This window comes from Cyberlindnera jadinii (genome assembly GCF_001661405.1).
Source record: "Cyberlindnera jadinii NRRL Y-1542 unplaced genomic scaffold CYBJAscaffold_1, whole genome shotgun sequence".
Lineage (NCBI taxonomy): Eukaryota > Fungi > Ascomycota > Saccharomycetes > Phaffomycetales > Wickerhamomycetaceae > Williopsis > Williopsis jadinii.
The window spans coordinates 349,472-362,342 of NW_017963652.1; the positions used below are offsets into that span (position 1 = coordinate 349,472).

The 12,871-nt window shown below is 42.0% G+C and overlaps 3 protein-coding genes across 3 annotated transcripts; 1 reads left to right on the top strand and 2 right to left on the bottom strand.

Moving 5' to 3' along the window:
• The first annotated feature begins 3,085 nt into the window (after positions 1–3,085).
• On the top strand, positions 3,086–5,201 carry CYBJADRAFT_165243 (uncharacterized protein). Its single transcript, XM_020213947.1, has one exon. The coding sequence runs from the start codon at positions 3,149–3,151 to the stop codon at positions 5,057–5,059; it is 1,911 nt and encodes a 636-aa protein (XP_020072893.1). The 5' UTR covers positions 3,086–3,148; the 3' UTR covers positions 5,060–5,201.
• A 336-nt stretch (positions 5,202–5,537) lies between these two features.
• CYBJADRAFT_113448 (P-loop containing nucleoside triphosphate hydrolase protein) lies at positions 5,538–6,020 on the bottom strand (the record flags this gene model as incomplete). Its single annotated transcript, XM_020212139.1, has 1 exon — positions 5,538–6,020. A coding segment is annotated over one exon (483 nt), but the record flags the coding sequence as incomplete, so codon positions are not given.
• Positions 6,021–8,796: 2,776 nt separating this feature from the next.
• CYBJADRAFT_165245 (Pkinase-domain-containing protein) lies at positions 8,797–12,680 on the bottom strand (the record flags this gene model as incomplete). The annotated part of the gene is made up of 1 exon (XM_020213948.1): positions 8,797–12,680. The coding sequence occupies exon 1, from the start codon at positions 12,367–12,369 to the stop codon at positions 8,800–8,802; it is 3,570 nt and encodes a 1,189-aa protein (XP_020072895.1). The 5' UTR covers positions 12,370–12,680.
• Between the last annotated feature and the right edge of the window lie 191 nt (positions 12,681–12,871).

Sequence of the window (12,871 nt, forward strand, 5' to 3'; positions counted from 1 at the left end):
ATGACTTGAGGATGATCTCACAGTTTTCCTTTATATGGGAGCCAAAACTTGCACTTGTTAGGACTTTGTATCTATCATAAAACTCCTTGAAGAAGATTCTGTTAGGAAAGCCCGAACGGACAATTCTGATACCTTCCAAAACACCATTACACTTTAGTTGATCTAATACCAATTTCTTGTCAAAGATATGGGGTTTCTTCTTGTGGTTTGGAATGATACATCTGACGAAATGGGGGTGAGTTTGGGAAAGTAAAGACAGCAGTTCCCCCAGCTCTTCCTTGTGTCTTTGAGAAACGGTTCTGAACGATGAGCCTCTTTGATGAAGATCATCATGATACAGTTGGGAAACAAACTTGTCCTTAGAAGATGACATCATCTCGACTATACTATCTGACAATGGATCTTTATTCTTGTCGATCCATTTATCAATAGTATACTCAACATCACCAGCATAGTGTCTTAAGGTAAACTTGTTTGAGAATTTTGAAGGTTTGAACTTCTCACTAGAGTTCTTGCAATGCTTTTCTAACTTTTCAAAGAAAGTAGTATCAGATGATTTGGGAACGATACATTCCTCTTCTAGTATTGAGAGCACACCAAGTGGTTTCTTTTCAATCAGATCAATAGTTGCCTGTAAATCTTGACCAAAGTCAATGAACTTCCAATCAATGTCCTCCTTTAGATATTCATTTTGTTCCAGAACGAACATGTGATGATTGAAGAATTGTTGCAATTTTTCATTGGTATAGTTGATACACAACTGTTCAAAAGAGTTTTGTTTGAAGATCTCAAAGCCTGCAATATCAAGAACACCGATGAAGTTAACACCGTTCGAATCGTCATTCAAATTCTTGTTGATATAATCAACCAAGAACTTGAACACTTTTTCGTACAACGATTTTGCCAATGCATCTAATGAAGATCTAGCTTCACTGGCATTTCTCGATTGTTTCATGATTTCCTTACCAGCTTTAACCTTTGGCCTCAAGATTGCATCTGCAAAGTCATTCTTGGAAACCCCTAAGAGTCCACAGAGTATATCGATTTCACTCTTGAAGTTTGCCTGTTCGGATCTCATACTTGTGAATTCAATGTTACCCAAGTGTAGGATCACTGCCATTATCTTGAAAACATCATAATAAACAGCCTTTTCGATTCCCATGATATCCATAGCATTTTTCAAGCCGGCGAATTCCTTCTTGTCATCCACACCTGGGACAGTGAAATTACCCTCTTTCAAGTAGTTGTAGGTAGATGGTGATCTATCTAGCCCAAGAAGCGAGAGTTCTTTATCAGAGAGACCGGCAAGTAACTGATAAAATATATGATAATTTCTTTCATTAGAGGAATGTTTCACCACTCTAGACTTCTCGAGAAGGTACCAATCGATACGAGCACCGGCAATTGCACCTTTTGAATCGAATTCGATCTTGATGAACTTACCAAATCTCGAAGAGTTATTATTTCGCAGCGTTTGGGAATTTCCAAATGACTCCAAAATAGGGTTTGCCTGAAGAATCTGTTCTTCAAAGGAATGTTCGCCTTTATTCGTAGAAGTAATGGCAGCAAGGTATTGAATGATTTTTTTGGTGTTTTCAGTTTTACCCGCACCTGACTCACCAGTGACCAAGATTGACTGGTCCTTCTTCTCCGCCAACAACAGCTGGTAAGCTTCCTCTGTCTCTGCAAATATATGTGGTTTTGTATCAGGCTTGGGCACGTCGTGATACATGTTGATGTAGTCGTCGGAATAGATGGGAAGCCTAGTGTAAGGGTTGATAGCCACTAGGAAGAGACCAGAATATGTGTAGACGAGGTCGTCTGCGTATCTCTTCTCCAAGTTGAAGAGAACAGAAGGCTCGTTCAAATAGGTGAGTTCCGCAATGTCATCTGCCTTGTCGAACTTGGCCGGGTTAACCTCTTCGATGCTGCTAGACTCGATGACTTGTTCCTATGTGTGGTGTTAGTATAACCTCATAAGGTCATATCTGGAGGAGGGGAAAATAGCGAAAACACTTACTGAGCCATCATCGAACCGCACTTTCACCTTATCATCATCAACAGGCTCAACAACGTATCCTTTCTTGAAGACTTCAGTCTTATCTGGAACCCAAACCAGGTTCTTTGTTGTTTCCATCTCTTAGTGGGCCTTGGGTAATCGTCCGCCTTCAGAAAAGTCCAGTAATTCTTCAGCTGGAGACCAACAACCACAACAACGAAGCACAGGAGATCGATTCACAAGCTTCTTCTTCAAAAATGTGTAGCAGGTTTGTTTGTGTATTTATGAAATTCCATCAAAACAAAAACAAATCCATGTTTGAGAGTTCCGAAAAGTAAACAAAACTTCGCAAAAAAGCATCGGAATTCATTGTTTACGTTTTTCCTAAAAGGGACGCCCTAGTTTAAATTCATGAGATTTGGCATTCTTTCCGCTTTCTACTGTGCCTATTTTGATGAGTTCTTTCAAGGAATAACAAATGGTACTTGTTTCTTTGCAGTTTTGATATGCCGGAGAGGATCAATTGATGTTTATCGTGGGCTTTCGAAGCCCAAAGGAGCCATCGTCAGTCAGCCATGGATGCTTAGGTCTAATGACGTAGCCTTATTCGAAGGACACTGGTGATTCACAATTCCGATAGATCTATACCAGTGCTGTGCGATAACGAGAGAGGTGTCAGAACTGATTGTCAGGGAGAATTGGTCTTGAATCTGAGGCCTGAAAATCATATAATCCGTAGTCAACTATTGTTTCAGGGACGCATTAGAGCTGCTAAACCCTACATAGTACTCGGTACTGCCTCTTCAGTCCATCCATGCATTCAACGTATCAATCGTTCAAGTTCTTTCCAACCCATCAAATATTCCACATCCCACACACTACGCGATGTAGAAGCAGTGAGTGAAGATTGAACTCCTACATAGATTAATCTCTCCACCATTACACGCCACTTTGTGTTGCTATAGCTTTTCCGTATCGGACTGTGCTGCGCCTACCGATATTGAATAATACACCAAGAAGCCAGTATATACACCTTGAAACGCTTCTAATATTGACACCTCTTTCTGAGAAATAACACCCTTTCTTGTTACATTTCAGCCTTTCCAGAGGTTATCATACACTGGCTCACAGTGTGGGGACCCGGGAGTGATGTCTTACAAGTTTGAGTACCAAAGATCAACACACCGTAAGCCTATTCAAGCACAACAGGAACTGATAACGTCAACTGATCAGGTATCAAATATACTTCCCTTTGTATCTTCACTATCGAACCGTTCAGACAACGAGATAGAAGGTCGGCACAGCTGCATACCTCGAACCATACCTGAATCCACTTCTCAAATGTCGGTTTACCCAAGCTCCATAGATAAGCTGCCGTTTGAGATACGGTTGCTCATCGCCAATGAATTATCGCAATACGATACGTTGAGCTTGATGCTGGTCAACAGGGCATTTTATCAGGTTGCAGTGATACGCTTGTACACTGAGATTATAGTTGATCCATCATATTCCTATTTTAACATGGATATACTCTCTGCGCATCTATCAACAGCTTATCGCGCATCGTACATAAAGACGAGGTACAGTTTGAAGACTTTCTGTAAGACTGTTGAGAAGGCGACAAGTGCTGGGACATCTGAAAAGGGCATTGAGAAGTGTACACAGTATGCTTCATATGTCAACAGCTTACAGGTCATTGAGCTGCCTGATAGCTTTGATATACACACAGACTTCACTGTTCTGATGAGATCAATGCTCAAGTTGGCTAATTTGAGAAGTTTATACTGGGGGTCACAGACCGAACTTACACTCAGGATGATTGACAGGATACCCAACAAGGCTAATCTCAAATCGCTTAGGATGAGAGTGGATTTGAAGGCTGTGAGATCTCCCTCTGCATTTGAGTCATTTGCACAGTTCAACAATTTGGAGCATTTATCACTAGTACAGCTCTTGAAATCCAGGAACTTGAAGTATATATTTCTCAATCTGGTCAAAGATGGTAATGTTCAGTCCATATATAAGCTGGAGAGCCTTCAATTATCGATGCATGACTCCTTACATGGCTTCAACAAGAACATCCCTTCATCAATGCTCGTGCTGACGCAATTCATTATTGAAAATGAGCAAATGAAAATGACAGATTATGACTTGGATACGATAAAGTACATGTACGAAGTATGTTCACAAGCTGACTTCATATTGAAGTACCTGAAAGTACTAAGTCTAGACTCTGTTCTCGTTAGCTGCAAGGATGCTTCACGACTCCATCAAATGTGCGATATGAAACAATTACACCAGCTGGAGTTGAAAAACGTTTCAGAGATTCAACATATACCTGGTGTGAATGTTCCAATATCTATGAATGATCTTGCAAGAAGGTTGGATGTTGGATTTCTCAAGATTCTTGATGGCAGACAATTGGAAAACGTGACAAGACTTCGTATTGACTATAGAGAAGGCCTTCGGGACTCCGTTCCAGCCTTCATAGAAAGCTTCAATAGATTGGAAGAGCTCGATGTCACAATTAGGTGGAACTTAACTAAGCTGTGTTCTGTCGATTCATGGGTTACGCTGTGCAATGCCTACATCACTGCCATATTGAAGCATTCGGGCACGTTGAGGAAACTGTCTCTGGAGGCAAAGGAGGACTCTGTATTTTGCGAGCTGGACAAGCAATTCGACACGGCAGTATTAATGAAACTGAGTGCCTTGTCTAACCTTGAGTCCCTAAGAGTCCATGGATACTCTCTCCAGCCATATGCCACGTTGTTATTGTCAGAATTACCAAAATTGAAATACGTTGTGTTATATGGATCTAGTGCTGGTGGTGCTCCTCATATGGGATTACAAGTGGTACACAACGGTGTCCTTGATGACTGGTTAAGGGTTCGTCACGTGGCCAGCGAGATTGCCTCTGTTAACAATAACGTTGAGTTCATCAAAATAGACAAGTGCCTTTTCCAGATAAAGGATTCCGTCGCAGTTCCAAGGGATGGACTGGATAGATGGTTTGAATCCAAAGTGAGAGTTGAAATGAACAAGATGGGTAACAATTAATCAACTAGCTACGGAGTTGCAGAATAATCACGAACGTCATGAGGCGAATATGTGTATATTCAAGATAATAAAGTACAATCAACGGAACAACAAACCAAAAAGCAAACAACTCCAATTGATTCCGTCAAGAGGAATCTCCCACAAAAAATGTAATGTAACATCTCCCAACTTTGTATAAATAGAATAAATCTTGCAGTGCAAAGGCAATAGCTCTTTACATTATGACGCAGCATTTAGAACTGTCTTCATCATCAAACTTCACCGGATCCTTACTGACATAGCCCCTTTTTGGATACTCAACTGAGTTCTTTCGGGGAATCTCCCTAACTGAGGATTCAGATTTGCAGTTGAATAACGATGGTTCTGCACTCTTCCTGAGATCCAGGGTTGCACCAGTAGTGAATGTTTTCGTTCTTTTCCTTGGGTCACTTTTTAGCTCAACAACTCCATGCTCTTCGTTAACTTCTCTATGTTCAATAACTTGTTCCGAAAGCTTTATAAAGATCTCTGCAATGTTGGTGTTATGCATCGCAGAGCACTCTATGAATTCAGCGATGCCTAATTCACTTGCAAGTTGTTCTCCTTCATGCGTGGATATGACTCTAGCTGTTGAAGTGTCTGCTTGGGCTCCTACTAATATTGTTGGAGGCATGTTAGATTCCCTTGCTCTCAGTACATTTCTGTAGAAGTTCGTCACAGACTGGAAGGTTTCATGAGAACCAACTGAATATACAACGACAACACCATCAGCTTCGAGGAGTTGCTTATACATGAGATCAGAATAGACGTCGTTATTAGCGGTGTCCAGGATCTCCAGTGGAACCACTCTCCCATCTAGGTATATTTCTCTTCTGTAAACGTCTTCAACTGAAGGGTCAAAATCAACCGGGAAATGATCCTGTGTGAACTGTAAAGTCAATGACGACTTTCCAGAGCCTTGAGCACCGACAACACATATTCTAATCGGTGGTTGCTTTGTCGACATGCTATGTGTGTAGTGGAGAAGAATATATGACGTGTCACAGACTAAGGGCCAGGAGTAGATGTAGAGAATTAGGGGAACAAGAAGTTACAACGGTCAAGTACCACTGGATGTAGGAGCAACGGTAGGGTGTACTTCAACTTCAAACTCAACAGACTCTAGTCAACAACTCAGAGAGAGAGAGAGAAGAAGACAGAAGGAGACAGAAGGAGACAGAAGGAGAGGAAGAGAATAAAAAACTGCGAAAAGTGTGCAGACAGGGAAATAACTCTGATTTAAAGGGCACCAGAGAGATTTACAAATGAATATATGCACAATATGTAGTGTATATGTACTGAGAGTAGAGAAAGTCCAGATATGAGCAAATGTGTGGCACCGTTGGACGAGCGTTTGAAGTGCGAATTTGGCTAACTGGTCAACGTCAGCCAGCGCAAGCGTGAGTGTTCATTACTAGGGATCATCTGAAAGAAAGAGCCGCATTGCGCACTGCAGCCTTATGCATGAAAACCGTTTGAAAGAACGTCTGGCGTATCCAACGGTTGGGGCTTTTTGACGAGGCGAGCCTTGCTGTTGCCTCTGATTGATATTGGTTGGCTTCTTCACAACGACAACAACAAAGCACTTAGAGCGAACAAATGAAAGGTGTGTTCAGACAACAACACAATCTCCCCAAGTCCTCGTATAGGTTTTCTAAAAGTTTTAGCTCGCTGCATAAATGGTGGAACAGATATCCAACCGCAAAGTGCACTCACTCAATAGCAAGCATGGTTGTGCTCCTCTGGAGCTTCTTAACCCTTGGGGTGACCAGCTTTTGCATCTGTAATTCCGATAGTACAACCTCTGTACAAACCACAGATCTCTTGAAAAAGGTTTTACAAGGCGTTCAGATATCGAGGCAGCCATCAGTATGTTATATCCTGAGGGTTTAAATCGGCCTGTGGAGCATTCGACCCTCAACAACCAGAAAACACCAACAAAAGAAGTCTCTTTATGGAAAACATTGACCACTTCCCAGCCCATACATCTTTTAAGTCACTTTGAGTTTAAAAAAAATTGAGTTGTGGAATGCATTGTGTCGGAACTTTAATCGTTTCTTTTTTTTTCCTCTCTCTGTTTCTTTGCGTGCCTTACCGTTTGGAAAAGTCAACACACAATAAACGGGTAACGGAAAGGTTATTCGAATTGCTGTGGTTTTATGTATGGAAAAGAACTGGGTTTACGGCTATGAAACTGAGATCTCGTTTCTTCAAAGGTATTGTAAAGTACAGCGAAGAGGACAACACGTATAGGATCTGTTCTATTAGAGGATTCAGAAAAGAAGGTTTGAGGCCGTTGAAGTTGAATGTAACTCTTAGCCAGTAATAACCATTGGTTTGAAACACAGACCTAAAGACTTATTGAAGCTTGGGCCTCAGCCTCAAGTCACAATGTCAGCCCATGTTTATGGGGTCGAGCCTTACAACGAAGATTGGTATACTTCGTCGATTTTGCGAAAGGAGCGAGAGGTTTATCCATGACTCAAAGTGACCTTTGATTTGTCCAAATCCCTGAAATTTGAGTCATTTGAGTACTTTTCCTTCACTAGTTGTCAATGAGCGTAGCAACATTCGCCCATATATTGCTCCGTGAATGTACTGTAAAACAGACGTGATGCATCAAGCCTAAGACATTATTACTGGTACGTGTCTCTTCAAGTTGAGAGTTGACACTAGTTTTCAGATTCAATATGCTCACTATACGAACTGATTGCTTGATGAGTGTAAGGATTCCATAGTGTTACTTTCATCGCGTTTCATATAAATTGATTTTTAAGAGTGTGAAACAAAATCTCTCATTGCGTGCTTTTCCATATGCTTTGTATATTGTTGAACAAATCCTTATAGCTGAAAGGCAATGACAGCATAGACAGGGAACAGAGCCAGATATTCTCGTTACGTTACAAACCAGCAGCGCCGGCATCGGAGTCAATAGTTAAACGATGAGTTTTTCTTGTCAAGATGGTCCTCCAGCGTACCACCCATATTCGATTGAATTGGATGGTCGGTTCACTTAACACGCCGATATGCCGAGTCTACCGGCACTCATGAGAACTTCATATTTGAACGATTCAACCCAGAAAGCTTAAAATGTTATGATCTGAAACAAAGGCGAGTGTAATAGAAAAGAGTTTAAGTTTTAATACGGCTATCAATGCATTTCTGCATAGAATGATTTGTTTCAGTCCCATGGTTACCGTATATGTCTCACATGTAATCTTTTAGCTGTTCCTGAGACTGCTGTCCTCCAAAGACTTATTTCTTCAGACTTGCGTGGGTGACATGTGAAGAATAATATCCAATCAATAACACCTCTAACCACATAATACATTTTCTATGCAGCATTCCACAAGGCATGGCTCACAAGGCATGGTTCACAAGATGGAGAACATCCTTTGACTAATTCATCATGGGAGATTATAAACCTGGCCGTGGCAAAAATACAGGGCCATGAATCAACAAACACCTACCTTCAGTTCTCAAGGAAGATGAGGAAAGCAAGTTCAAGCCACAACCTAACTGACTGCTTCTGTTCACGTTTCTTTTTGGCGCAGCCTCATGCAATGTGTAGCCTTACTGCATATCTACCACAGATAATTGCAGAAACATAGAATTTTGTCAGGGAAACCAACATTGAAAAAGTTTGCTAGGGGCATTAAATTATATCTGGTAATGATTGTAAAATAAAAAATTATACATATGTCATATACATCTAGCGTCGTCTAGACCTTGCGATTCTCTTCTTTATATCTCTGTAGTTCAGTTTCAACCACAAAGTCCATAGCACTGACCAGGTTCTTGAACACTTTTTTTGGACCTTTGATCTTTGTAAGTTCTATCCGAGACGAGCTAGAAAATTTGATCTCAAACTTCAAAGGCGATCCCAAAGTGTAGGCAGCGGGAACAGTAGCACTGATGGTATCACTAGTGGCTTTGATATTTCTTAGTGTACCCTCTTTACGCTTCAACTCAAGAAGCACTTCAATGGACTTACGCATACGAGCCACTGGTACTTCAGTTTCAAACAGCTTTGTGTTTTGTTTCTTCTTCTTCTTCTTCTGATCAGATTCACTTGACATCAAGCTGGAGAAAAACTTTGTGAACCAATTGCTCTTCTTCATGGTGTCTTCACGTTTCAAAGGAGCAGATGGTGCAGGTCTCTGAGGAGTGAGCTTCTTTGGCGGAACAATGACACTATTAATGGACTCCACAAAGGAATCATCACGTAGTTTCTTCAATGGTGACTCCTCAACTGGTTTATAACGTGTTGGCGATTCTTGTCCGGTTTGGGCAAATGGCGCCATAGAACTTTTCACTGGAGAATCGTCAGTTCGTGAACCTGCACTGTCATTGTCGTTCTCATCTTGGAAATCGTCAAAGATCATAGTAACGCGTTTGGCACCACCGGATTCCAAATCATCATCGGTATTATCAGCAAATATTGAGTTATCCATAATCGAACTCTTTGTCTCATTAAAGTCATCAACAGTTGAAAATTTGGGTCTCTCAAATTCTCCAAGTTGAGGTACAGGAACGTCATCATCTCTCAAATCACTTGGGTTGTTATACAGACTACCTCTGAAGTCCACCATTGCAGCATAGATATGTTTCGGATCAGTCGAAACTTTTCTACGGTGTTTAATAGTCGAATGGGTAGATGTGGACAATTTTAGGAGGTTCTGTTCCGAGGCAGCGACATCAACAAACATACTGTCTTCCCTTGGAGTCAACTTGCTACCTACAGTGACATTTGATGCAGCAGACATTGGCACTGCAGTGGCAACTTCAGTCATTGTTGGAACTTCGAAATCAAAAGTCAGCTCCTTTGTCAATTCTTTCGTGGCAACAGAAATAGTTCCATCGTCATCTGAGCAACCACTACGTATTGAACCGTAGTTTGATGATGATATTCTATAATCTGGAGCCTGTGACACAAGGGTCGACCCAGCGGCACTAGATTCAGCAGCAGCAGCAGCATTAGTGGTAGCAGGAACAGTGGAAGTTACTATATCTGCGTTTGGCAAAGGCGGTAAATCGTTCTGGTTTCCTTGTAAAATAGCTGCAAGGTTGATGGAGGTGGAAGACTTTGAGTAATAAATCTTCGAGCGAGTCTTGTGATCTCGTTGCAGAGACACACCCAATCTCTGAAGTACAGCATTTGGATTCATGTCAGTAGCTCCACTCTTCTTATAACTTGGATCCAAAGTTGTTGGTTTTAGCTCAGGTGTTGGTTCAGTAACAGCACGTCTTTGAGAGCTATAATCCACATCAGTCATTGGTGGTAACTTGGCAACAGGAGCCACCGGTGCAGCAATGGAAGGTGGATGTGACTCTGTTGGTAAAGGCCTTGTTCGTCTTGGAGAGAGCGCTGCCACTTTAGGCGAGCTCGAAGACATTTTTGGTCTTTGACGTGCAATTCCCAACGGCATGTTCTCCTTGTCTTCTTCTTGTTTTAAAGTCATTTCAATTTTTGAAGGCAAAGGAGAAGATGTAATGAATCTATCATCGTCCCTACTCTTTGGTTCCTTTTTTATACCGTTAAAGTTAAAGATCTCCTCGTAGAGCTCGGCAAATTCACCTTTAGGCATACCATCATCACCGAAGCTCAACCAATCAACATCCAAATCAGGCAACGGTGGTAGAATACTTTTGTGTTTCTTCAAGATCGCATTGTTATTGTTAGAAGCAAACGATCTTCTACTCGATGATCTCGACACGTGAGCAGATCTATTACCGTTGTTGTTCGTATTGAACGAGATTCCACGACGGTAAGAGTTCGATGCAGAGATTTGAATTTGTCCCGACGCGTTCTTGATCGACTTGATCACTGGGGCCACTGGTATTGGAGGCATTTCGACCTGTTCGGTCTTTACAATTTGAGAGCCATCCTCGTTAGTGATTGTCGTCTTAGACATGCTCTTCGATTTCTTAAGAGTGCCATCACCAGCTCCAATCTTCTTCTTCTTGGAGTTCTTATGAGACATTTCAGACTTTTCCTTTGTCTGGTGTTGTTGCTTATAGTTCAACAAGAGGTAGTAAAACATTCTCTCCGGATTTGATCTTCTAGATATCAATTTGGGAATGAGTGACTGTTCTGTAGCACCGTGGAATAAAACAGAAAGACTCTTAAGAATGTCTTGATCAATATCTGATTTCTTCAACACCATATTGGAAACATCGTTGTAGTAAGAATCCACTTTCTCCTGGTTCTTCTTTTTGGTTTTCAGCAATGCTGAGGTTTCGTACTTCTTCAACAAGGTATGCTTGAAGATATCGTTAATTTTGATTCTCTCTGCTGGGTTAACTTTCAACATTTTCCAGATAAGGTCCTTGGCCTCTGGCGTAAGGTAATTTGGCATCACGAACCTACCTGCACGAACTTTGAGCAATAAGTTTCTGATATTTTCATCATCAAACGGTAAATGACCCGTGAGAAGAGCAAACAGTATGATACCACAGGACCAAATATCACTTGGAGAGCCATGGTACGATTTACCAGTGACGATTTCAGGCGATGCGTAATGTGGAGAACCACAACTTGTCTCCAAGAGCTGTTGATTCATCTCCAGAGCAGCCATACCGAAATCGGCAATCTTGATGTTGTTGTTCTTATCGAGCAACAGGTTCTCCGGCTTGAGATCACGATGACAGATGTTGAACTGATGGCAATAGCTAACACCGCTAATGATCTGTCTAAAATAGTGGACCGCCTCACGTTCAGGGAGTTTCCCCTTCTTGATGAGGTAGTCGAACAGTTCACCGCCTTCGACGTATTCGAGCACCAGGTAGAGCTCGCCTTTATTTTCCCACACGTCATACAAAGCCATGATATTAGGGTGCGAGATCAACTTCATGATGATGATTTCCCTCTCAATACCATAGGGAGAGCAGATCGCCTTGTCAGCCTTGCCATCCTTTTGGAACTTAGACTTGGGGACAATCTTTACAGCAGCCAACTGTCCAGTCTCCGAATGCTTTGCTAAACGGACCCTACCTGTGGAGCCCTTACCAAGTGTACGGCCCAATCTCCAGGGTCCAACGTGGTTCTTCGACTTCCTCTTTGACGAGTTGGTGTTTGTCGAGATCTGGGACAACCGCTTTGTAGCGTTTTCAACGGAGACAACGATTCTATCGATCTCATTGGCGGTCTGCTCAGTGACTTTGGGCGTTGACGCGTTTTTCCTAGGCACCACCGGCACATTCTGGACGTTGTTGTTCTGAGAGAGCGCTGCCCTCGCAGCGCTATGGGCAAAGTTATCAACACTGGGGTGGTTGTTAATCTTCGAAGCCATCACTTGTGGTATAACTCAGAAATGGGGTGGGTTCAGCAGCAGAAGCGGAGGAAACGAAGGGGAGCAAATCAGAGGGTATAAATGAGCGTAAAAGTAGTTGGTGATCCTTCCTCTTTTCTTCTCCCGGTTTATTCCACCGTGTTATTCAATTGAAGCACCAATGGACAAGCGACACAGACGTTTTGTTAACAGTGAGCACCACAGCGGATCAAGTGGACGAGACAGTGAGAGAGAAACAAGCAGACAACACGCACAGGCCCCAAACACAGCGAGAGAAAATGGGTTCTAAAGGCTCCAAAGAGAAAAAAATTTTGATCCACAAAGCCCTCTCAAAGGCGGTTACTGTGGTTTCTATCCCCCTTCCAATTGAACCACCGCTGAAGGGAGAGAAACATCCACACACCACGTAAACAAACGCGTCAAAATTTTTGTCTCTTTTGTCCGATCAACTTGTTCCTGTTTCAAAAGGGGAGCGGGCGCGTCTATGCATTTTTTTTTGTCT